Raw genomic sequence first — 25,493 nt, forward strand, 5'->3', positions numbered from 1 at the left:
ATACATATATACATCCGTGCATGTGCCCTGTGATTGGCTGGCCAGCAGTCCAATACTATAATTAACTGACCATAATAATCTATTTTTTTTTCTTCTTTACTTAAAGGGGAAGTTAAGTCCTTTAAGGCATGTCCTCCGAGACAAGTTTCTCCTATGGGAGACCAAATAAAAAGTCAAATCAAAGTCAAAGTAATTGTTTTACCAGATTATGTTCGATGTGCCCCTACTAGTCCAAACATAGAATTTTGATTAAAATTATGTTTATGTATATAAACACAGAATACTTTGTTCAGACTATTGGTAGTGCTTAGAAAATATTATTGCTAAGAAAATCACTGACCTGACTTCCCCTTTAAGTACATTTCAGAGTCTGTATGCTATCACTTTTACTGGTGTACAACAGTTGAATCAATATTACTCCTTTTACCGTTGTTTTTTCCCTCCATCACACCAGTGTCTGTGCTTCTACTTACTCTAAGTACAGAATGTGAGTACTTTTGTCACGCAATGGGTGTCAGTCAATCACGAGAAACAGCCATTCATGCTCACATTCGCACTCAAGGAAGATTTTGAGTCTTCAATGAACCTAAACATGCAATTTTGGGGGGTATGGGAGCAAAACTTCTCATCAAAAATCCACCCAAGTACAGGAAGAAGATGCAAATTCCACAAAGGAAAGCTGCCCAGATTCAAATCCAGAATCTCAGAACTGAGCCAGAAATGTGAACCACTTAGTACGTTGCCCAATACGTTTCATATACAGTTGCCAACACTGTACAGAGTTCTTGTTGCTGAAGAACAAAAATACTTATTAAAAAGTAATTCACTTTGCCTCCATCTTGCTGCTGAGAGCATGCATGGCTGAACATTTCAAATGAGCTCTCCCTTCCACACACACACGCACACAAGCCTCAGGCACTGATTCAGACTTGATTGCGGGGAGAAAGAGTTAGAAAAAAAACTTAATAGCGACCAAGTCATTCTCTTCATCGCAGAAGCCATTCAACAAGTGGAGCAGTTGTATTTGATAGTGTTTAAAAAAAGAAAAAGAAAAAAGAAAATCAAAGCAGCAGCAATCTATATAATTATCATCAAGTGCTGTTTTTTCCCCCTGCCTGGCAAAAAGAAACACTCCATCCACTGGCCCCAGGCATCGTTACATCAAAACTAATCATAACGATTAACATCAGCTCCTGTGAGACGCCAGGCTCTTTTAAATTTAAAAAAATAAAATTACAGATTTCTCCATTCGATTGTACGAAACGCAAAAAAGAGAACGAGAAAAGGGGAGAAGCAAGGTTTGAGTTTGTGTTGGTTTTTTTTTTCTTGCACTGGGAGGCACAGAGTCATGCGCTAATTGTATCCTGATCTTTGCCTTGAGGGCTTGGGGAGCCCCGGAGCAACTATTCTCTCCCATTTTCTTCTGTCTACCTTAGCCAAGCTATTGCATTTCTCGCTGGCGGTTGCAAGAGAAGAGTCAGATAGGGGAAGAATTTTCTTAAATAGAAAAAAAGCGACTTTACGCCACCAGGTAAGCTCAGATTTCTTCTCGCTTTCGACCGGGGTCGTCGTGGAAGGTGGCGCAGCAGCTTTTACGCATGTGCCGGGGCACTTTGCAAAACACGTTTAACCACTTCCTGGTGTTTCCGCACTCTCTCGGGCTTTATTAACATAGACTCCAATCGAAACGCGCGGGCACGGCACGGGGTTGTTTAACAATATATAGCGAAAAACGACTGGTATGCCTAAAAACAAACAAACAAAAAAAGACGGGCGGCGAGTCGGTCGGTGCTCGTCAACGCGTCCTCGAGGTTGCTCGCTAAACTTGCTTTTAACTGGTTCGAAATATCTCTCAAGACTATTTCAAGCCGTTTTATGGGGTCGTGAACGCAGTCCGACTTCCTAGCTGGCCCGCAGCTTCTATTTGAAAGACGCCATTGTGGAGTCATAACGCCCCAGGCACTTTTCCCCCCTTCGTTCTCTTCGAAGAAGATCAAGTCATGATGTCCCCTTTTTAAGAAAGTAGAATCAAGCGAATACTTCCAGAAAGAATAATCAAATCGTGTATTCATTTTTGCATCTTCTCTTTTCCGACACCTTGCCAGTGGCGTCGTGCGTAAAAATGGTCCTGTTGTGATCCAGCATAGTTGATCAAGTCTGAACCCATTCCTCTTAATAAAAAAAAAAAAACACCCAACCCAACCCGAACACAACACACTCAGACCAATAAAATAGCCAATTAAAAAAATATTTAGAATACACCGATCTACGCACAAGACGCCGTTTTTTGCAATATATTTGGAATTGGAAGCTTTGAAAAAGAGATGCTGTGTGACGTCAGTAGTGGCCACTTGATGGTGCTGTTCGAAAACCACACAGCATCTTTGCAGGCTCTGTGCTAACTCATGGCAGTACTGTGCAATGCAGGCAAGACTCTTAAAGGGCCAGCCAGCTAAGTGCATGGAGCTCATGACCTCGCCTAACCTGCACAGAACATACTGTACGTCTCAGAGGATAACAATATCACAGAGTAGTACGACATCATGTTAACATAGTGTAAGTTGAGGGGTTCGTTGTTTTTCAGTGGATGGCTGTTCTTTACGAATGACAAAAGGAGAGATGGAATCCTTTAATGCAGTTTATTAAAAGGAGAAAGAAAAAAAAAACGTCTGCACCTCCGAACGGATGAACGAGAACACCCCCCCCTTTCAGTCACGAAAACACTTCCTGCTTCTCTTTAGCCAATCAGACGCAAGCAACATAAGAATGTTTCAACAATTATTAAACAGAATATAATTTAGATAACTATAACATAAAATAATATTATGCTCAAAAATAAAATGAAAATAATTGATAATTTAACATGAGCTTACAATAGCATGCCGTAATATAGCTCAGTATAGACTTTGTACCACATCATGGCATGACTTAAAACACAGCATGATTAGAGACCCAAACATGCACCGTAAGATGTCATACCACACTTTAAGATATCAAACCATAATATATTATAACCAGTGACGTACGTTGCATGCTAATAGGAGGCAAAGCCTCTGTTCACTTCTTGCCCACGTATTTGAACGGGAAATACATATTTAAATGATGGATTGAACAGGAAATCAATGTAAAGCACGAACCATAGAACTTAAATGGAACATAATTTCATGTCATCATGGGGTTTTTTTTTGTTTGTATGTTTGTTTCAAACTCGTCACATGCAGAGAACAGTCAGCGGGGGGCAACACTGCCTCACTTGCCTACCCTGACCGCACGTCCCTGATTATTACTTACTGTATCTTACCATACCTAACTTTTTAAAATCATGTTAGGAGGTGAAACTTGTCACATCAAAAGGTGAAATTGATCATGTTTGTATTTACATGTATATATATATAGGCTTCAGCCTATTCCAGCTGTCTTTCGGCAGTTGGCGGGGTACACCCTCAACTGGTAGCCCGCCAATCACAGGGCACGAACAACCATACGCGCTGTATCATACTATAAAATAAAATATTAATAAATTAAATGGGGTCCACACTTCCACATTTTTTTGGGATTAAAGTTGTTTACTGGTAATTATTTTTTCCTTGCGCTGACAATAATAAAGTTCACAAACGTCATTTGTGTTCTAACGTGTTTCCTGGACATTGTTTGGACCTCTTAATGACCAACACTCCACTCAACACAGTGAGATATTCAAAAGGTGATACATTCCTCTGTCACTTTATTTGGTATACCTTAACAATTTGAATTGACACTGCGATATGCATCGAACGCTAACTTTATGACAGCAGTTTGCAGTGGTGTGGAACTGACATCATCACGGAACATCAAACTCGAAGAGTTTCTGTTTCTCATATTTGAGTTGCGTTACACATGAGAAATGTGACAAACATGCCTCAGTGTGATGCAGTGCAGATCCTTCACCACATCAAACAAAAAAGTTTCATGGCAACAGTTTAGCAGTAGAACAATCGACAACACGATACTGTATTGAGTTGTGGTTTTTGACTTTAAGTGAGCCCGTGTGCAGTTAGTCGTCTGTGCCGTGTGGACATTTGAGACAAAATGGCCACGGGGCAACAAAACAGAGACAACCCATCCGGCTTATGTAAATACCAGCCTGCCTCAGTTTCCACTGAATCTTAATGCTCTGATCTGAAATGCTAATTGAAACATGGAAAAGCTGCATGATGTTGATCCCTCTCGCTCTGTGACCGTTGCGGCAGACAGGAAGTTGAGGACAACACGGTGGTACATAACGGGAATTAAAAGGGAGGCCTGGTGTGGCTTTTGAATGGTTCTGGTTCTAATTTATTCCATTGACTCTGGAGCAAAGTGATTCCACGAGCGGGGATAAACAAGCAATTCTGCCAAATGTGTTTTAAAACAAGTTCTGGAAACTTTTAGTGTATAAACAGTAAGTCTCATTCACCCACTTCGATGAAGTCCTACGAAATCAGAAGACTTCAGTTGTAGTAGCATGCTTGTTGCCTTATCATCAGACTGGAAAAGTAAGCATGAAGTCACGCTGCTGGAGTTGCACGCTCTTGTCATAAAATATCGAGGAAATGGATCGCAGTATAACGAACATTGAGTAACCACACCAAACGTAATCGTTAAATTGATTGCGCACTTTGCTGATCAATCGATAGATGTATTATGGATGGTTCCTTGTTGATGGCAAAGAGCAGTATGAATATTGTAAGACAAATGGGTGCCACTTATGCCAATTAGCATCCACCCTGCCTCACGGGGATAAATAACATTTTCCGAATCTGAAACCTTCAGGCTTTTCTCGTGGTAAACTGTATGCAGAAATGGGGGGGGAAAAAGTTCACTTCAAACGCTTTCATCTGCAACCTTGCTTCTTATTTTGAGTTGTAAGACAACCAGGTTTAGGAGAAATGTATTCTGAAATAGTTACTCGTCACCTGTTAACGTAGATGTAGTCTGTAACCGAATGGAAGAACAGTAACATGAAAGTCATGGAACTGAATTACTTTTGGATTACTCTGAATATGCTAAAAAAAAAAAATGCTATCTATCGATAAATTCTATCGATTTTCTGTCTTACAAGGTTCTCCAAAGGTATTGGAACGGCAAGGTCAATGCATTTGTTTTTGTCGTACGGACACTGAAGATATTTGGGTTTGAGATCAAAAGATGAATACGGGACAACAGTTGAGAAGTCCAAATGCTATTTAATTTGCATCGAGATGTGTTGAATAACTCAGGAGAGAGCATCTTTTGTCCGAAGCCACCCACTTTTCAAGTGAGCAAAAGTTACGCTCCAGACATGATTAAATGAACTAAAAGTGAATAACATTTGCTATTTGGTAGCGTAACCCTTGCTTGCAATTTATGCATCAAGCCTAAAACTCACTCACTTCACCAGATTGTTGCATTCTTCATTTGAAATGCTTTTCCTGGCCTTTCAAGAACTGATAAAGGCTGCAGTTCTTGTTTTTGATTCTGGGGATTTGTCCCTACAGTTTGCTCTTCAGGGGACAAATTCATGCTCTATTGTGTGAAGGTCTGGTGATTGACTTGGCCAGTCTAGGAGCTTATACTGTATGTGTGTGTGTGTGTGTGTATGTATATATATATATATATATATATAGAGAGAGAGAGAGAGAGACTGAGAGAGAGAGAGAAACTCAGTGTTTCCTTACTTAAAAAAAGCTTGGCTAACTGTTAGCTTAGTTTGCAGGGTGAAACTCCCCTTCACAATCGGGCCTTTTCAGATTTGGATAAAAACGAGGGGAAAGCTCAGTTTAGTCAGGATTAGTGTGTGGCAGTTTTCTGCAGATTGTATTGGTGGATGTGACACTTAAAGTGTGAGGCGGACATCCGTGTATTTAACGGGCACGCATTCTTCTGTGCACCTTCACCGACTCAACACCACATTGCGCCACATTGCTACTTGCTCCCGCCCACCCGGCATCCACTTCCCTTTCAGCCTGTCTTGCCTGCTATTTTCCATAATGCCTCACAGATTTTACACTCAATCCACCTTTGCGATGACAAGGCTTTGAGGAAATCCAATTCCACCGAGCCGTTTTCAGAACTTAACTCTCCACGGGCACCCTCCTTGCTCTCCAACTCGCACACCACGCAGGCAGCAGCATCATCCCCACAAATTAGTCAGGGAGCAAATTACCTGCATTCTGAGTGTGATCCCACGCACTTTGCCGGCTTGCCTTACACAGGTCGCCTTTTGAAGCGCAGCCATGTGATTTCTCTCTGCCTCTCTCTCATTTGCCCCGCAGCTCCCCTCTGCCTTCTGCCAGGGAACCTAGAGTTGAATTTTAAAACTTGCCGCCTGCCTGCTTATCAGCGCGTGCACAAATGGCATGCAAATCAGACCGGGATCATACAGCACATTGCGGGCCCGCACTCAAAGGCACGCTTAATTGCTAATTGGGTAGTCTCAGGTGTGAAACTCACACTGCCAGCGAGACGCGCCAGCGCGCATGTTTTAAGGCCACTGTTTGAACGAATTAATTTCAATCGGAGTGTTGTTAAAATTGGTCTACCTCCACACGACTCGCCACCCCTCTGCATTTTCAGTACGACAGACCAGGAGACTTATAAGTGGGCCTGAACAAATCATCAAATTCAAATTGACAACGACATGCCTTAAAAGGCCTTTTTTTGAATTGCCAAGGCTACAATTTTGAAGAAAAAAAGAACACTGCTTCCTGCCGGTTAGACGTGAGGCTATATTTTCTATATTATTTATATATTAGATTTTATTTATATCATAGTTTTGTGAAACTTAAAACATTGAAGTGATCAAGCCACAGATTTGTTTTCATTATTGTGATTCTATGACATACTGATTTCTTCTTACATGTGTTTGGTGGAATTTTGTGAAGCTGCCGTGGTGAAACCTTAAAAGACTGCAAGTCAATGTGTTGAGTAAGTTAACAACTCGAAATGAAGTAGATAAATTAATTCATGTTACAAGGAAAAGGACCAGTTGCGATGTCCTGTTGTTCCTTATTTTTATTATGACAACAATTAAGCTCCTCTCAAGGCGAAAAGGTGATCGAGATGTTAATTTGGGGTCTTGCTGTGTGTTCAGCAAGACGTTTAGGTTACAATGGAATCGTTTTGATCAATGGCATGGGTTTTCTCACTCCAGCATCCACCCACGTTCCCAAAACATGCATGTTAGTTGAACGCGAAATTTTAATCCAACATAGCAGAGGGTGCATTTGGGACCCCGGGCAGTTGGAATGGCAAATATATTTGTATGATATATTTGAACTCTCTTCCAACTTTGAGTGTAAATGTTGTTCGAATGAGTTTATAAGACAGTTTTCCACGCTTCCGTCACTTGCCACCGATAATTAAGTACTTCTTTCAAGTGTGACGGATGTTGCTAATGGGGAGCTGAGCAACATCCATGCTATTGTAACTCCTTTGGTCCACATTCCTGTGCTCAGTCAATTCTACACTGGCCTTTAAACGGGGGGGCTGAAAACACATTCAGACAACTATCATTCCATCCCAAGTGACAAAGTAATAGTGTGTGTGTATATATATATATATATATATATATATAGTCAAACCTCGGTTTTCGTCCATAATCCGTTCCAGAAGGCTGTTCGAAAACCGAAATCACGCTCCTTTTATTAAAAAAAAAAAAAGTTTATTGAACACGTCTGCTCACAATGTAAAGCAACACGAGGAAGCGTCATTTCCTCGTGTAAGGAAGGCGAGAGGAGTCAAGTGGTGCATTCAAGTGCACTCAGTTTGTTCAAGAACCGAAATTTGTTCGTCATCCGAGGCATAAAAAACTTGAAAATTTTGGTCGAAAACCGAATTGGCCGAGAACCGAGACGTTCGAAAACCGAGGTTTGTGTGTGTATATATATATACTGATGTGGAAAATATTTGTGTCATTCTTTTTGACCATCCCTAATTTATCAGCATCCACGTTTCCAGTGCGTCTCTGAATGTTCTGAACTCCTGCTTCGAATGCAAGCTTCTGTTGTTGCGGTTGTTCTACGCGGCTACGTTAGTGGAGCATCATCATGAGGAGGGGCACAAGAAAAAAAAAAAAAGAGGGTGCACGGGTCAGCCATACAAGAAGAAGGTGGGTGGGTACGGGGGGTTCAGACCCGTTGTCGTAAAATGGGAAGGGGTTAAAAAAAAATCGAAGCGAGTGTAGAAACAGGATTGGTTTGCCCGTGAAAATGCGACACTCGTACCTGCCGCCGCTGAAAGAGCGACAGCCTCGAAGAGCCGCGGGCGTTGCGATGCTAATGTTGTCGGGGGCTTTGACTTCTCCCAGCCATTGCGAGCGAGCTGCTCCGCCTGACAGCCACGCTCTCCCCGCGCGTCCTCCTCCTCGCATTCGAGCGGACGGAAAAGACGCGAACGGACGAAAGAAGACAACCAATCAAACCTCGCGACGGCAAACAAAACGGCAGAACAAAAAATGGACGAGACGGATATCATGGACCTGACGCATCAGAAGGCGAGGAAGCGGCCGCGGCCAATCACCTCCGCGGACGAGGCGGCGGCGCACGCTCCACTCAAACGAGCGCCGATGCGGGCGGCCGAGTGTCGGGAGACGTCGCTCATGTACGCCGTGCGCGGGGAGCCGCTGCCCGCCGCCTCGTTAAAGCAGAATGACCACTCGGTGACCTCCTCGCCCACCAGCGTCATGCCGGCGCAGGTAAATGCCGCTTTTCTCTCGGGATGGGGGGGTCGCGAGTCAAAAATTCGCTTGTTTCCCGGGAGGGAGGGGTGGAGGGTGGGGGGTGTTACGGATGAGGCTCGTTTGTTTTACGGCAATCTATCACTGCAAAGCTGTATTACCGCGACTTTTCAACTTTTTTTTGTCCTATTCAGTGTGCCACTAATGGTGTTTTTAGGTTAAGAGGCGGCAATCTTATTACATGCTCAGACAGTAATCCCCCCCCCCCCCCCACTCCCCACCCCCAACCCTAATAAAAACATTAATTTGGTTTTTGGCCTGCAGCGGTTGAGTGCTTGTGGATACTGGCAACATTCAGGTCAAGGTCGATCTGAGAACTTATTTCATTGTTTTATTTTTGCACATTAATGGATGACGCCGCAGCCCAGCTGCCGTAGCATGCCCGCCTCACGTTGGAAAGGTTCTGGGTTAGAATTTTTACTCAGGTGTTTACTTGAATGAATGAAGATACTTAACTCAAGTCGGTGTGGACCGCAGCGAGAGCAGTCGGCAGCATTGTGCAGAGCAAAAAAGTCAATTTTTAAAAAAAATGGCATCGTTTTGCGAGGCAGCGCAGGGGATTTGTGGTTAGCGGGTTTGCCACGCATTGAAGATGTTCTGGGTTTGCATTGCGACTCAGGATTTTGCACCAATCAATGGACAGCAGACAATAGACATCTAAATGTGATTATAGCAAAAAGAAGAGGGTGCGGTGAGGTAGTGGGCAGCACGTCTGACGAACATTTGAGAGGTTCTGGGTCTGAATCTCGGTTTAGGCCTTCCCATGTGCAAGAGTTTGCGAGATTGAACTCATACTACACTACAGACACGGCATTATCAACAACATTGTATCAAGCAAAAAGTACATCCTAAAACAGGCATACTGGTTACGGGCGGTACGATCCACCTGCTCTGAGATTCCGGGTTTGAATCTCCTTCCTGTGTGGTGTTTGCATGAAAAAATAGATAGTGAAATAAATTTGAATCGCAGCCAATGTCATCAGCCGCATTTTATGTCCAACAGCAAAAAGTCAATCATTTGTACTTTTTTCAATTTTATTTTCAGCACAATACACTCGTGTTTAGCACATCTGCCTGATAGTTTTGAGGTTCTGGCTTTGAATCTCAGTTCCCACCTTCATATCCTGAGTTTATTTAGGCTACATCTCACCCTCGACCCTTGTGAGGAGTGCAAAAGAAAACGAATAAACAGCAAGTGACCTGTGTTTTAACAGGACAATCGCTCCAGCATGTCCCGGCCCATGATCACACGTTCGCCGGTGTCTCCGTTGAGCAACCAGGGCATCCCCACACCGGCACAGCTCACCAAGTCCAACGCTCCGGTGCACATCGACGTGGGCGGACACATGTACACCAGCAGCCTGGCCACACTCACCAAATTCCCTGAATCCCGGTGAGTTTTCCAATGTTGTTTGATTTGGAGACGAACATGGAAAGTGCACTACTTGGCTGCAACCATCTGAGGCGCTGTTTCAACTCAACTACTTTTCTGTCTAAAGAAGGACAAGATGACGTGTGGAGAAAAAAAATGTCGTCCACTCTCATTAGAATTGATGGAATGAATTAATTTTCAATTGTCAATTTAGCATTCAGATTACTTCCCTGCAGATGTCGTGTAATATGGCATGAGTTGTGCTTTCATAATAATTAAGGTCCAACTGATTAACCGACCAGCCGATATACCTGTAGCTATTTTCAAATCCGAAAAACTCGTCTGAATTTTGCTTTTGCCTTTTTCTTTTCCACAATGCAATACAACATAAGAAAAGATAACAACATTCAGAATCAACCCCTTCAACCCAGCAAAAATAATTGGTTTACTTTTGACCGTTGCTGTTCTGAAGAACAAAGTATTGCAAAACAATCAAATGTTCTACCTGTAATTAATATCTTCACTGAACGGACCAATAAAGGATGTTTTTTTTATATATGGTTTTCAATTAATCGGTGATCAGAATTTTACTCTGCCAAATATCAGAATCGGCACGGGCCTCAGAAAATCGATACTGATACACCTTTATTTGATTAAAAAAGTTAGCTGTGGAAAATTGACTTCGCAAGACTGTTATTCTGCTTTGTACAAAGTTGTCAGAAGCAGGTGTTCAGAAAATTCCGATGAACATTTAAAGACAAAAAAACGATTACTTGTGCGCTACTTTTCCCCCAATCGATGATCAAGAACGTTGAGGCCCAAATGACCGTCCCCAGTTTATTTCAATTGAATTTAATTTTCAGTGCATCTCATGCTGTCTTGTTGACTGTATCATGTCTCAGTTAGTTTACTGAATATTTTTAATGAGATTTCAAGAACCTTGAATTGTTTGTAACTCCTTTTCTCCCTGCAGCCGATGTCTGCCCCACCCCATTTTGCTTCCAGTGTTGCAAGACACATCAACAATTAATTCCACACAACTAAAAGAATTCAAATTTTTGTATTATTTATGAATCATTGTATACTTCTTGTTGTCACTGCCTGGGGTTAATGCTTGTGGTGTTACTTTTGTGCAAGACGGGCATCTGTGCACGTGTCCCGTAAACACAGCCAAATGGGATGGATGTCACTTGAAATGTACGTGGAAATAGACTGATTTCAAGCATTAAATCAAAATTGGACACTTGTACCTGCAGTGTAAATCCGGTGGAAGATGTCGAACGCAGCATGCAGGGTGCAGACAAAGAAAACGTGCTTATTTGGACAGATGCCACAGCAGCAGTAAAAAAAGGCCAAAGGGCACGGGGCCATCTGGAAGCTGGGAGGTCGCTGTGGGCGACGCGCCTGAGGCAAAGTAGCAGCCCGCCTCGGGCAGAGCACAACCAGCTGGCCCTGACCTCTCATAATTTTTTTGTCTTTTACTTCATTATTCTGCTACTACTGACTATGTCTTGCCTCTGCACAGTGTAGTGAATGCTGTGCATTAAAGGAGACTTTTTTTTTTTCACCTTTGAAAATTGTCCCCAGGTCTTTTAAAAACATGTCGGTGACCTGCCTTTGCCAAAATACTCAGAGGGTTAAAAAATATAGCATACTTAAACCTGGAGTATTTTTTTTTTTTGAAATTGCTGAAAAAAAATCACAAAGTCCGATTATTCAAGCCAGCTCCACAAACATCTGCTTATCGTTTATATTTCGTGTCAACTCCCAACATTCCCACGCTAGCCCACCGAAAATGACTGAACAAAACGACGGACCGATGGTGCGATTATCCTAGCAATAGGCGAAGGTTGTTTCCTGTTTGTAGAAAAGCAAACAGAAATATATTTGGTGTTTCAGAAGCAGAAAATAATCATGCATTAATTACTGCCACAATGAAAACAATAATTAAAACAAAAATAATTGCCATGAATGAACTTAACGTCTTTCCCTGGCCTTAGCTGCCCAAGAAGGTGCTTTACATAAAATACACAAAGCCGAAATGCAGCAATAACAATAAGAGAGTGACTCACTCTGTCTGCATTTTACTGCCTGAGATATTTCTGTCTGATATCTTCATCACACACGTAGGCAGACCTTGATGTGAAAATAAAACAATAACCGCTGCCAAATCCACAATTTGGATTCATCTTCCCGAGGACCTGTAGCTGTCCAATAAGATGCCTGATGTAAAATACACAAATTTCAGCACCGTATAATGCAGATGTGTTAACACCCATACAAGGGGCATAACATGTATTGGCCGACGTCATTTTGAAGCAACAACTCTGTTCTGTTGTTGTAATGCTGAATTCCAACTTAAGGGGTGCCAATAGTTACATACTACAGCTTTAAAAGCCTCCATATTTCTTGCCTTGCTGAAATTGGTCTCATTCAAGTTAGCGACAACTCCGCCCCATGAGACTGCTGGACCAATTGCGAGACTTTTGTAACCTTGACAACTGGGGAGGGATCCTGAGTCTTGTCACTAGACTGTTTTCTTCTTGTGGGAGCAAAGCCCATGCAGTGGGATAACCATACGCCTATATAGACAATTAAATGCGAATTTGCTACATGTTACACATTACATGTATGTGCTGCTTAGTAAAGGCTAACAGTGTTAGCTAACGCCAAAACCGTTTGTGCAACCAAGAAAACTCAATGCCGTTTTGCTTTCCTCTTGACACGTTTTGTGTATATGACAGTGTCGTCTGGCGGTTGCTTCAAAGTGACTCTGGATCTTCACCCAGCTTAATAATGTCATGGGCAGAGAAACACAGGTTGGGACAGCGATGAAAATTTGAAGTCAGACGTTTGTAACAGCTTGCTTGCAGACACAATTTCAGAAATTGGCAGATGCCAAAGGATTTACTTGGTCGTTTGGTTTCACACTTAATTAGAGCCAACCATTTGCGTACAAGCCACCACAAGCCAATTCCCCAGAATACCAATGTCCCCTTTCTATGCCATCATAACTGCATGCAAAGCTAAAGAAGCTGTTTCTGTTGAGATGCTGACACTGTCTTTGCCTCCCACATGTCTCCTGTCACTGCACAGAATCGGCCGCCTCTTTGATGGCACTGAGCCCATAGTGCTGGACAGCCTGAAGCAGCACTACTTCATTGACAGGGACGGACACATGTTCCGCTACATCCTCAACTTCCTCAGGACGTCCAAGCTGCTCATCCCAGACGACTTCAAAGTAAGCCGAGAGAAAATCTCATCGGCCACTCAGCGCTTCTGCAAGTCGGCATGCACAATAACACGCGCCTTTGGGTGATGATACCATGTTCGAATTGCGGCAAACATCGGAGGTCTTCCAAGTTAGGGTCCCACTGGCCAAAAAGATGAACGATACCCAAGGAGGGAAACAAACAATTCGTCGTTGTGCCAAGGGTGAATTACACTGCATGCGACCCATCAGTGCTCCTACCATTTAACTCTTGTGTATCCACTCGGGCCGTAATCACTTGCCTTGCCCCTGGGGAGAAAGTAAAGATGCACATCATCTGATAGATTATCCACACTGAGGCTCCATCAATGGAAAGTATGTCAACTAAAATAAGCAAAGACAAAAGACAGGCCCAAGTCAAGCAGCATTGAGAACTCAAATGCACTGCCTTGAAGGCGCGGCGGTGCTCACTGCTGAAGCAGCGCCCATGCAACCCTGTCAACTTTTGTCTTATACATTACTGTTATGTTAAAACGCATAGGCTTTGAAATGTAAAAAGCTGCGCCACTTACGCCACACTTTTGTAAAAACAATGTAGAAATTCTCAAGTGGGATTTTTGTTTTTCTAGTGATTCACATTTCCGAACATACTTTTTCAAGATTAAAAATGCGGCCCTCCTGTGGGGAGTTTGCATGTTCTCCCGGTGCCTGCGTGGGTTTTCTCCGGGTACTCCAAAAACATGCATGACAGGCTGATTGAACCCTCTAAATTGTCCCTCGGTGCGAGTGTGAGCGCGGATGGTTGTTGTTCGTCTCTGTGTGCCCTGCAATTGGCTGGCAACCGGTTCCTACTGGGATAGGCTCCGGCGTGCCCCTCGTGAGGATAAAGCGGTTCAGAAAATGGATGGATGGAATATAATCCTGCTTATTACGGCTACCATGTAAACTTGTCTATGAGCATTGATCAACATGAGTGACATTGGAACCAATCAGTGGTGCTGCTATAATGGTTGACACATTAGACCGCCCAATGATAGCATGGACGGTGACAGAAAACCAGTACACGCGCTACAGTCTGTGCAGCAGACGCGGAGAGACAGAAACCCAAATAACGGCAGTGTGGGAAAAATACACGCTGACTCCAGAACGATACATTCTACGACACCGCCATCACTGGAATTACTTTTGTAACTTCTGAAGATTGCTCATCTGTATTGCTTACTCAAAGGTTTCACAGATAAGCTTAATAAATAAAAACAGCCTAGCTATTCATGCTAAACAGGGTGTTGCCCCGGGGATGACATGGAATAACAACCGCCCACTTGTCTTGGGGTACTAATGTGCCTCGTGCGCTTTTCCCCCGCAAGGACTACAGCCTGCTGTACGAGGAGGCCAGATACTTCCAGCTGCAGCCCATGCTGTCCGAGCTGGAGCACTGGCGCCAGGACCAGGAACTGGGTCGGGTGTCGCGCCCCTGCGAGTGCGTGGTGGTGCGCGTGGCGCCCGACCTTGGCGAGAGGATCACGCTGAGCGGCGACAAGGCGCTGATCGAGGACGTCTTTCCCGAGATCGGCGACGTCATGTGCAACTCGGTCAACGCCGGCTGGAACCACGACTCCACGCACGTCATCCGTTTCCCGCTCAACGGGTACTGCCACCTCAACTCTGTGCAGGTAGGAACGACCCCTTGCTTACATTGCAGCGACAAAGCCATAATACTTGCCGTTTTCATTGCACTGTTTTATATTGATGGTCTTGGAGTGTTCTCCCAATAAATATTGACTGTATTTATTACTTTACTTCTACACGTAAAGACAATTGGGCTGTTTTTGTCCCAATTTTGCCACTTCCTGACCAAGGTCTTCAAACACCCGCTATATAACGCCATAGAAGATGGTCCTATAAGATGATAAGATTAAAGTAAGTACATGGTCCAAAATGAGTCAGGCAGACAACCGTAAACATGTTCAATATAAGGATGAAGATTTTTGTGTGTGGGGAGGGAAAAACTACTTTCGAGTCACTTGACTCCAAATAAGTGCCCTGATTGACGAACAAGGAAGTTTATGGTCAAACTAAACATAACACAAAGAAAATTACACGATGTGTATTGAAATCATCATTTTGCTTTCCGCTAGTTTCATGCTCACGTCATGTATAGAGCAAAACGGCGTAGATGGGCTAATGAATAGCATCGATAGTTGATGCTCTGTTCGCCCTTTCAGCAACGGGTGTTTGAACACAAACTGAGAATCTACGCCGACAAAGAAGAAAAAAATTAATTGATATTGTGACAGTATGCCAAAAATGACTTGGTCTATGGGATCAGGCTCATGATCCTGTTTAATCTTCTATTAAAAAAAATATATATATATATAAAAAATATATATAAATTCCTCGTCTCACCCCCCCCCCCCCCCCCCCCCCCTCGGGTGGTGTCCGTCCCTCATTCAGCTCAGGTCCTCTACCAGAGGCCAGGAAGCTTGAGGGTTCTGCGCAGTATCCTTGCTGTTCCCAGCACGGCACATTTCTGGACTGAGATGTCCGATGTTGTTCCCGGGATCTGTTGCAACCACTCATCTAGTTTGGGGGTCACTGCCCCGAGTGCTCCGACCACCACAGGCACGACTGTCACCTTAACCTTCCAGGCTCTCTCCAGCTCCTCTTTGAGCCCTTGGTATTTCTCGAGTTTCTCGTGTTCCTTCTTTCTGATGTTTCCATCACTTGGGACCGCTACATCCGCTACAACGGCTTTCCTCTGCCCTTTATCTATGATCACGATATCTGGTTGGTTCGCCATTACCATTTTGTCAGTCTGGATCTGGAAGTCCCACAGGATCTTCGCTCTGTCATTCTCCGCCACCTTCGGAGGTGTTTCCCATTTGGACCTTGGGGTTTCCAGTCCATACTCCGCACAGATGTTTCGGTAGACTATGCCAGCCACCTGGTTATGGCGTTCCATGTAGGCTTTCCCTGCCAGCATCTTACACCCTGCAGTTATGTGTTGGATCGTCTCAGGTGCCTCTTTGCACAACCTACACCTTGGGTCTTGTCTGGTGTGGTATATCTGGGCCTCAATGGCTCTGGTGCTCAGGGCCTGCTCCCGAGCAGCCAGGATGAGTGCCTCTGTGCTGTCCTTCAGGCCAGCCCTCTCTAGCCACTGATAGGACTTCTTGAGATCGGCCACTTCAGTTATGGTCCAGTGGTACATCCCGTGTAGGGGCTTGTCCTCCCATGATGGTCCCTCTTCCAGCGCCTCATCTTCTGTTCCCCTTCTTCTATATATATATATCCATCCATCCATTTTCCGAACCGCTTAATCCTCACTAGGGTCGCGGGGGGTGCTGGAGCCTATCCCAGCCGTCTTCGGGCAGTAGGCGGGGGACACCCTGAATCAGTTGCCAGCCAATCGCAGGGCACACAGAGACGAACAACCATCCACGCCCACACTCACACCTAGGGACAATTTAGAGCGTCCAATCAGCCTGCCATGCATGTTTTTGGAATGTGGGAGGAAACCGGAGCACCCGGAGAAAACCCACGCAGGCCCGGGGAGAACATGCAAACTCCACACAGGGAGGCCGGAGCTGGAATCGAACCCGGTACCTCTGCACTGTGAAGCCGACGTGCTAACCACTGGACTACCGGGCCGCCCTATATATATATATATATATATATATATATATATATATATATTACAGTAGTCACTTCAAATAGTTGTGAAAGTCTTCGTTTGTGTCTTCATGACTGTCCTCCCCAGTGGCATTGTTGTGCTCGCCACTTTGAATTATGTATGTTTAATTTAAATGTGTTATTTAAAAAAATAAAATTTAAAAAAAAAGATCTTCACAGCAAACAAGAAAGGGTAACGGATGTTTGCAAAACATTAACCGGCTGCCGTTCTTTCACTTCTGCTGCGCCTCAATAATCAGCGAAATGTCACCGGGGAAATGGGGTGATGCAGGAGCCTCCGCCCATCAACGGCGTAAAATAATTGGCCAAAAAATATATGTATATCTTGTCATATGATTTGAAAAAGTGCATTTCTACGATCAAACCAATCACGCCTCCCAACTTATGCTTTGGGCCAGTCTGACATAATTCTAACGCATCATCACCTAAATGTGACATTCACACTTTAAAAAAAAAAAAATCATTTTTTTTATTTTTACAAATTCTGTTATCTGTCGAGAACAAATGGTGCATTTTTGGGGGGGGGGGGGGGGGTCCTAAAGTCACTTGCTTACAGTAGTTAGGTTTAATTAGCTTCGTTTTACAAATCAGGGGGTCCTTGTCCTGGCCCTTGCCCTTATCATAGGTCTCAAACGCCAGTCCTTGAGGGCTGCAGGTTTTAGAAGTTTCTGTCCCCTCCACTCAAAATGATCCATTATTCGTATAAATGACTTGTTTACCTACATGTGCCCTGCAGTAGTCTAGCAAACGGTCCAGGGTGTACCTCACTTCGTGCCCAAAGTCAGCTGGGATAGGCTAGAGCTCAACCGTGCCCAGAATGAGAACAAGCTCTGTAGAAAATGGACGGACAACTTTGGCGGAGGCCGACATGACAGTGAGCAGTCAGTCTGTTAGAAAAAAAAAAAACGTTTTAGCTGCTTAAGTTTTCAGTTCTCGTCTTATACATTATTAAAGGAGTGGAGGCATATTTGAATAGATTTGGCATTGATCTGGACCGTCTGAACCGCCCCCCCAATAAAAACAACAAAAACGTCTCTGAAGTGAGTGCAAGAGAGAAACTGAGCGTGCTCCCTAGCAGCTTGTCCCCAGGCACGGCCCATAATCCTGTTTGGTTATTAAAGCATGCCGGCGGTGGATGCTGTATCTGCGGCTAATGGAGGCAGGGAGAGCTGGGAGGGGGGTGGAGTGAAGGGAAGGGGGGAGGCGGGGCAGCCAGCAGGATGGGGGACCTTTGTAGTTTCGGCGGAGGATTGGGCCTCGGGGCTCGGGGCAGAAAGGGGGAAAACGGGTTGGGGGTGGGTTGAGCAGCCCACACTGAGCCAAGTGCTGGAGGAGAGAAAGCCACACTGCTCCCTGGGGCCTCTTCGATGGAATGTGATCCTAAAGGCCCCCAGGAAACGTCTGTGGATGTCTGCGAGGCAGCTCGCTCATCAACACATATGCAGACCAACGCAAACACACAACAAGCACCAACACACACACACGAAACAATAATGGACGCCAATACCAGGCAGAGACAATGATGAAAGTCTTCTTGATATTTCAGTTTGTTTGTTTGTTTTTTTTTTGGTGTTGCTCGATTGCATATTGTGAGGAACCTTTGAAATGGCACTCAAAAAAACCCCCACTCAAGTTATTGTTGGATAACACTGGGATAAACTGCGGTATTCAACGGGATCCACAGTCAGCTATTAATGGAAGTGGACTGCTTTGTGCACTGGTTAACTGGTTTGCGATCCATGTGAACATGCGATGGGCTCCGGGAAGTTGAGTTCCATCGATGCTATGCTAATCTCAATAAGATATATTCATACTAGGGGTGTTCCGATCAGGTTTTTTTTTGCTTCTCACACATCATGGATCACATGGATTTGCTGCACATTTTTTAATGTTAGACCTGCTCGCTCCACTAATTAATCTGTCAAATCAATTTTTTTTCAATCAACTGATGAATCAGATTAAAAAAAAAAAAACAAGCGATCCAAATTACCATCACTTTATTACTTTTATTATACAATGAAAAGGACATTCTTTAAAATTGACAGTGCAAAAAAAATGCACATTTATTATCATTCGGTTAATGTTTTGGAAAGGGGGCGGAGACACTCCACAGCACATGCTCAGGCTGGACTTGATTTGGATGCAGGCTGCAAAGTACAAGCTGCGGGTGATTGCTTTTTTTTTTTTTTTTTTGATGAACCTACGCCAATCACATACCTTTTCCACATAAATCGGACCAAATGCAGGTTTTAAACAAATTCCCTGGAAGCAAACTCGGTGGGGGCCAGCACGGTGTCCCTAACGGTTAGCACGTCTGTCTCACGGCTCTGCGGTTCGGCACTATGTGGAGTTTGTCTGTGGGTTCTTTCAAAGACGTCCAGCCTTACCGAGGACTTGAAATTGTCCGTTGGCGTGTGAGTGCTCGTTTTTCTGCGTGTTCCCAGCGATTCAAGAATTCATCCCATCTCACAGCTACAATTGGCTCTGCTCTCCGCCACCGTGCACAAATTTCAGCTGACCTCGCACATGATGCAAATAAAAAAAGCACCCACGCTTTTCTTTTCTTCTTTTCTTTTTTTGTCTGCCTCAATTAACTTCTGACATCCTCTGCCTTCTTACAGGTTCTGGAGCGCCTTCAGCAGCGAGGCTTCGAGATCGCCGGCTCCTGCGGCGGCGGCGTGGACTCGTCCCAGTTCAGCGAGTACGTTCTGCGGCGGGAACTGAGGAGGACGGCTCAGCGAGGAGGACCAAATTCCAACAGGATAAAGCAAGAGCAGCTAGACTAAAGACTCTGCTGGACTTTTCCAAGCATTGGACTCCTCACATTTTCTCCACTTGTGTTATTTTGTTGATGTTTTTGTTTTCTTATAAAATCATCTAGAGAATTTAAAAAAACAACAGAAAAAGCGGTGCATCTGCTGCGGGAAGATTTGCGACATCTGAATTAGAGATTGCGAGGACATTTGTGATTGTCTCACCCCATAAAACACGACTGAGAAAGATTTATATATGTTGTATCCCTAAATAAAGTTTGTTTTAAAACTTTAAGGCTACATTAGGTTGAATACGAGTTGAAATCGGCAGCACGTCAGCGTCGCCGATGGTTCAGGCTCTCATGCGTTTGCATGGGCTAATTGAAGATGCTAAATTGTCCATAGGTGTGAATGTTTGTTTGTCTCTGTGCCCCTTACGATTAACTGCAACAACCAGTCTATGGTGTATCCCACTTCTCTCACCAAAAGTCAGTCTCGATTAATTGCAGACTCTAAAGCTGGTGTCGCCGTCATTGTTAGCCCTCCAGGACAACCTGAGTAGCCTGCAGGCCTGTCCTTCAAATAGCACACGCATACTTCCTTTTTCGTACATGTGCGTTACTATTCTAAAAATAATTAGCGCTACTTACCAGTAAGCTAGTAATAGGTCAAAGGTCAGTAATGTAGCGCATGACCAAACAATAACGTTGGTGCGGAAAAGTTAGCCGGCGAACCAACAATGAGGAAATGAATCATCACCTAATGACACTGGTCATCAGCAAATTCGAATCAGAGATGCATTTACGTCCCCAAATTGATTTTTGACGCAAGTTTAAAAAAATGCTATTGTCATTTTTTTTGTTTTTACATTTGATTGATAAAAACCTGTGCAGTCTGGATTTTACCATGCGTTGAAATTTATAGTTGTGAGGTTTCAGGGAAAAAATTGGCACCTATTGCTGAACCTAACGCTTAATTCATAAATATTACTTAAATTTTACTCTTAATATGTACATATTATTGTTATTAAAACCTTATGTGCTAGTGAAGAAAAAACATGGGCAGATTCAGAAACAACACAAAAAAAAACAATCATCTTGAAAAGTTTGCATTTCTGATTTAAAAAAAAAAAAAAACTATTAACCAAATACAACTTGAGCAAATTTATTTCGTGAGTACGTATCAAACCGATACAGCCCTTGGCATTCAGCAGGACATGAGAAGTAGCTGTCAGTTTCAAAAAGGTTTTTTCTTTTCATTTATTTGATTATTTGTTTATGTCGATTCTATTTGTGCCCTTGTGTTTGAATGACGACCAGTCAAGGGTGTACCCTGCTTCTCCAAAAGTCATCTTTGGTTCATCTTAAGACTCAAAATTGTCCATAGGGTGAGTGAGAGTTAATAGTTTTGGTTTTTTTCCACTACTGGCCACCCTGCGAATGCATTGAGGGGAAAAAAAAACAAAAAAAATTCTTGAATAAACACAGGTTAAAAAAAAGAAAAACTAGCAAAATAATAAAAATAATTATTGAAAAGATTTGGGGGGGAAACAATCTGTAAATACAGCATGCAAAAACTCCAAATCATCCACAAGTATGAGCGTGAGTGTTTTTGTTGTTGTTTTGTTTGGTTGGTTTTTTTTTTGTTTTTTGTCCGTATGTACCCTGCAATTGGCTGGCCAGGGTGTACTCCAATTCTTGCTGCCAAATTTAGATGGGATAGGCTCAAGCGATATAAAAAATGTAAAAAAAGGATGGATATATGATTTTGAATCATACTCCATGAATTTATTTGCATTGCCAATTGCCTGTTACGGGTGACTTCATGTTGTCACCTGACTGCTCCACTGATTAAGTGCGCGTGATTCCGGCTCGCTGTATAAAGGTCACCCGTGTGTTGCTTATGGTGCGGAATGTCTCAGTTGTCACCAAAAGTTAGCTTCACCGACGCATCTTTTTCACACCGAATATCGTGATACCAATGAAGTGTTTTGTACTTCCATTTTTTTTTTTTAAATTGCCTAAAGATATACACTTAAATCGAAATACCATTCTAAGTAATTAAGCGATTACCATCTTCTGCCCCTTCAGGCCATCATGGGAATTAAAAATTAGATCGTCACAACATGACTGTCATTGTTTTCAATGTTTATGTGTTTTGTGATTTTAATTGACATTTCCAAGCAAATTCATTGCCTTGGACATGACTGAATTAAATTTTGCCCACTTTAAAATGGACCTCCATTTGTGGCACTTACTGATATGAAGTTGGATTCTTTCGAAGACCAATGACTGACCTACTACGCTCCCGAGTTTTGACCAAAAGAGGAATGTTGCAAAAAAAAAAAAAAAAAGTGAAATAAATGTCAAGTAAAGTTGCCATGCTGTTTAGCTGCCTGTTTTCCAGTGAACTGTCATATGTTTGCAAGAATTTTTAATGATGTGATCGGTATTTGTCTGCCATGTTGGAAGTCGAGATAGGAGGGACAAGTTCATTTTCATTTCCTTTCGCATTTCATTCATCCAAGTGGCAAAGTGGCCATTACAAACAACTACAAGTATGTTTTTGACCGGTTAAATTTTGGTCATTCTGGTTATTGCTATTGTGTAAGGTGGCAGTTTATTTTTTTTAAATAACTGACCAAATGAACCATATGAGTCACTTATGCGCAAAATATGCGTGACTTACCATTCTTGATACACGTACGATACAACTAAACAAAGTAGTCTTGATGCGCTTTCGTTTGTCAGTCAAACATTCGAGAGGCAAAACCAACATTAGCCAGGCATACACGTGCTACCTTGGAGGATTCACGCTGGTGCAGCAAAGGCTGCGCGGAGGCCTTCTTTACTTAGTTGCGATGAACAGAGCCGACTTCTCCACGCGAGTCCTGTCAGCTGCGCTTCCACACAGTCCCCGCGGGGCTCCCGAAAAAATCCAAAGTGAAATCTCACACAGAGTCCTGTCATCTTGTCTTCATCCCTCGTGGCGGAATCGCTACTTTCTGTGGCTATCTGCCGCTTGATGCTATGCTACGTCTCGCTTTCAGGCCTCTTGTGCCCCAGTTTCCCCACTTTTTTAAATTTATCATTTCATTTTTTTTTTTTAGGTTGAGTCTCATTCTCCAAGGCTGCAGGTGCACCAGTTTTGCTTTGCTTTCCAACTCACCGGTTAGTAGCTACTGAGCAGGTTTTGTATCATCCACAATGGATACTATACCTGTTCATAAGTAGGCTACGATCATACACGATGAAATTAAATTCACATTTTGGATTGATTTGTGTCGAAAGTCGTGTAGAGAGAGAAGAAGTCACAATACAAATTAAATGCTAACGCAACATGCGCGGGAGTCTCCATGACTATGATACAGCAGCCATCCTGTTGACGTTTTCTACTAAGATGGCGCTGCTCATATATTGATGAAGGATTCCACAAGCGCAATATAAATCATTCAGAATACTGTGTTTCGACAGGTGGGGACACCCGGAACATATCGCAAAGAAAATATTTGCCGTGAGTTCCCCTTTAAAGGGGAAGTCACCCCGATTTTTTATTTTTAATTTTTGCAATAGTATGTTTGATGTACATCCACTAAATGTGGGATTATTTTTGTATTTGTGGAATATGAGCAAAGCAGCAAAATGCGACCATTTTGCCTCTGTTTGTCAACCGAAAATGGCATCACAAGTGGCTGAGGGCTCAGGGAACAACCAATCATGGCTGTTTCCCGAAGCTGAGTGGCAAAATGGCCGCCCCCTGAGATGTACAAAAACGTGTTTTTATTGCTTCACTCATATTCCGCAGACACGCTATTAATCAGAATGCCGTCTTTAGATAAGTCTGGCTACACACAACATATAATCGCAAACAAAATTTGGGGGTGGACATCCCCTTTAAGGTTAAATACAGGCTTTGTGATTTTAATGATGCTATTTGAAAGTATAATTGCATCTTACTGTTGAAGATTATAAGAAGGAAACCTACCAGAAGTCGATTTGAAGGGGATAAAGAATAAAGGGTAAAGCTTCACGAGTGTTCTGTGGTGTGTCTATGATGGTGTCTGTCTCCAGTGATTATTTGAAGTCATCAAAAGGCAGAATAGCGCCTGGAGAAAGCGACTCGTGCGGTGCAGGGTCAATGGATAGATGCAGTCAGCTCGCCATTATGTTACGCAAAGTCATTTGAACTCTCTTTCTCCCTCCGTGTTGATCTTTAGTTTAGCTCCGCAGATGCATTCTACCTTTATTGAAAAAGCCACCCTCGGCCATTTTACACCAGCGCAATGATTATAGATGTAACCCATGGCGAAAAAAACAAATACAAAACTCCCACACCACCGCTGTGCCATTTTTCTCTTTCCTCAGCCGCCCTTCTGTCTTCCCCCTGCTTCTTCCTCAGGGGCTGATTTCAAATTTTCAAAGACAGCGGAGAGACTGAAGGCTCATTAATATCTTTGTTTTAATATAATGGCCACAGATTTCCGAGGAATTATTTCTAGCGGAGAAATTTGTTCATTGGTGTGATGAATGTCCAGACAGACCTTTGGTTTTACATATTCGTTCACGGCCAACCTGAGGTGGCATACCGCCTCACAAATTGACACTGGCTATTTGGATAATGTAGAGGAAATAAAAAGTCTGTGTTCCCGAGTCGTGATCATAATAAGAAATATTGCATGACAACAAATATCATCATGTGAGAAAAAAAATAACAATAATGTAATGAGAATACGGTCGTACATTGCCAAAGGAAAAAAACTTACAAAAATGACGAGGAACACGTTGTGACGTTGTAAGAATATTATATAATTTAGCAGGAATAAGTCGCATTAAAATGTAAGTCTGTATTGAGATAAACATCATAATGATATGAAGAATAAAAATCGGAATATTATGAGTAAAAACTTGTGAGGTTCCAAGAATAAGGCCATAATGTGGCAAGCAAAAAGTCTTAATCTTAAGGAAGAAAGCCAAATGGTCATGAAAAAAGTCCTACTGTGAAAAGTTTTGATATTACCGCTACATGAAATACATATAAAATGATGGTGTCTTTTTTTAAAAATATACTGTATATTATAAGGAAAAAGCTGCAATGTTGCAAGAAAAAAAAAAACGTGGGCCCTACTTTCATGCTCAGTGCAAGTCTAGCGCAAAGTTTTCTTTCTTTTGGTATTTTCCTTTTCGGGCGCAGGTCAAAGGGGGCATTGACACAATTGTGGGAGTGATCGCAGCCGACTTGTTTGTCATCCAACGAAAGCGGCTCCCCTCATTTCTTTTAAATTCAGCCTCGAGGCAGGCTCGCGGTCGACATGGCATTTAACATTTAAAAGGAACTGCAAAAAAGATCTCCACCTGCGGAAGATGAAGTGGGCATTTGGAGACCACCTACTACTCCCGATCGCGTGCATCCTAGTGTGACAACCACCGCTCCCCGCTACCCAAAGTGTGCTGCGGTCCTGGGGAGCGCTTAAAATAGATTTAAGATGATAATAATGATAATTTGGTCAATGAATTGACTTTACACTGGTTCAAAGGGGTTGGAGAACGTTGATGTCATATTTATGAATGAAATACGATGACATACAGCACACACATTCGAGGAGTTCAGAACCTGTCTGCCTGCGCCTGGATTATAGCCACAAAATTTCTGCTCCAGCATCTGCACCACAACTTAGACCGATTTCAGCTGGTTTAAATTATAGTCTACTTTCCATCACCAAATTGTCAGGTG

The 25,493-nt window shown here is 43.1% G+C and overlaps 1 protein-coding gene across 2 annotated transcripts; it reads left to right on the top strand.

The window, feature by feature from the left end:
* Window positions 1–1,348: 1,348 nt before the first annotated feature.
* LOC147194453 (BTB/POZ domain-containing protein KCTD1) lies at window positions 1,349–23,792 on the top strand. Of its 2 annotated transcripts, none has more exons than XM_086129919.1 (5): window positions 1,349–1,531; window positions 9,949–10,127; window positions 13,203–13,347; window positions 14,685–14,990; window positions 19,632–23,792. In XM_086129919.1, the coding sequence occupies exons 2-5, from the start codon at window positions 9,964–9,966 to the stop codon at window positions 19,794–19,796; spliced, it is 780 nt and encodes a 259-aa protein (XP_085986045.1). In that variant the 5' UTR covers window positions 1,349–1,531; window positions 9,949–9,963; the 3' UTR covers window positions 19,797–23,792. The 2 variants fall into 2 exon arrangements, with proteins under 2 accessions (XP_085986045.1, XP_085986044.1); XM_086129918.1 differs by lacking the exon at window positions 1,349–1,531 and adding an exon at window positions 8,147–8,692.
* Window positions 23,793–25,493: the final 1,701 nt, after the last annotated feature.

The sequence above is a fragment of the Hippocampus guttulatus genome, chromosome 14 (assembly GCF_054856545.1).
Source record: "Hippocampus guttulatus isolate MCC_2025c chromosome 14, RoL_Hgut_1.0, whole genome shotgun sequence".
NCBI lineage: Eukaryota > Metazoa > Chordata > Actinopteri > Syngnathiformes > Syngnathidae > Hippocampus > Hippocampus guttulatus.

Excerpts from the sequence above, each read along its gene's own strand:
- LOC147194453 (XM_086129918.1), top strand. The coding sequence starts at position 8,453 with ATGGACGAGACGGATATCATGGACCTGACGCATCAGAAGGCGAGGAAG. Across the intron at positions 8,693-9,948 it reads CCAGCGTCATGCCGGCGCAG|GACAATCGCTCCAGCATGTC; the intron begins GTAAATGCCGCT and ends GTGTTTTAACAG. Across the intron at positions 13,348-14,684 it reads TCATCCCAGACGACTTCAAA|GACTACAGCCTGCTGTACGA; the intron begins GTAAGCCGAGAG and ends TTCCCCCGCAAG.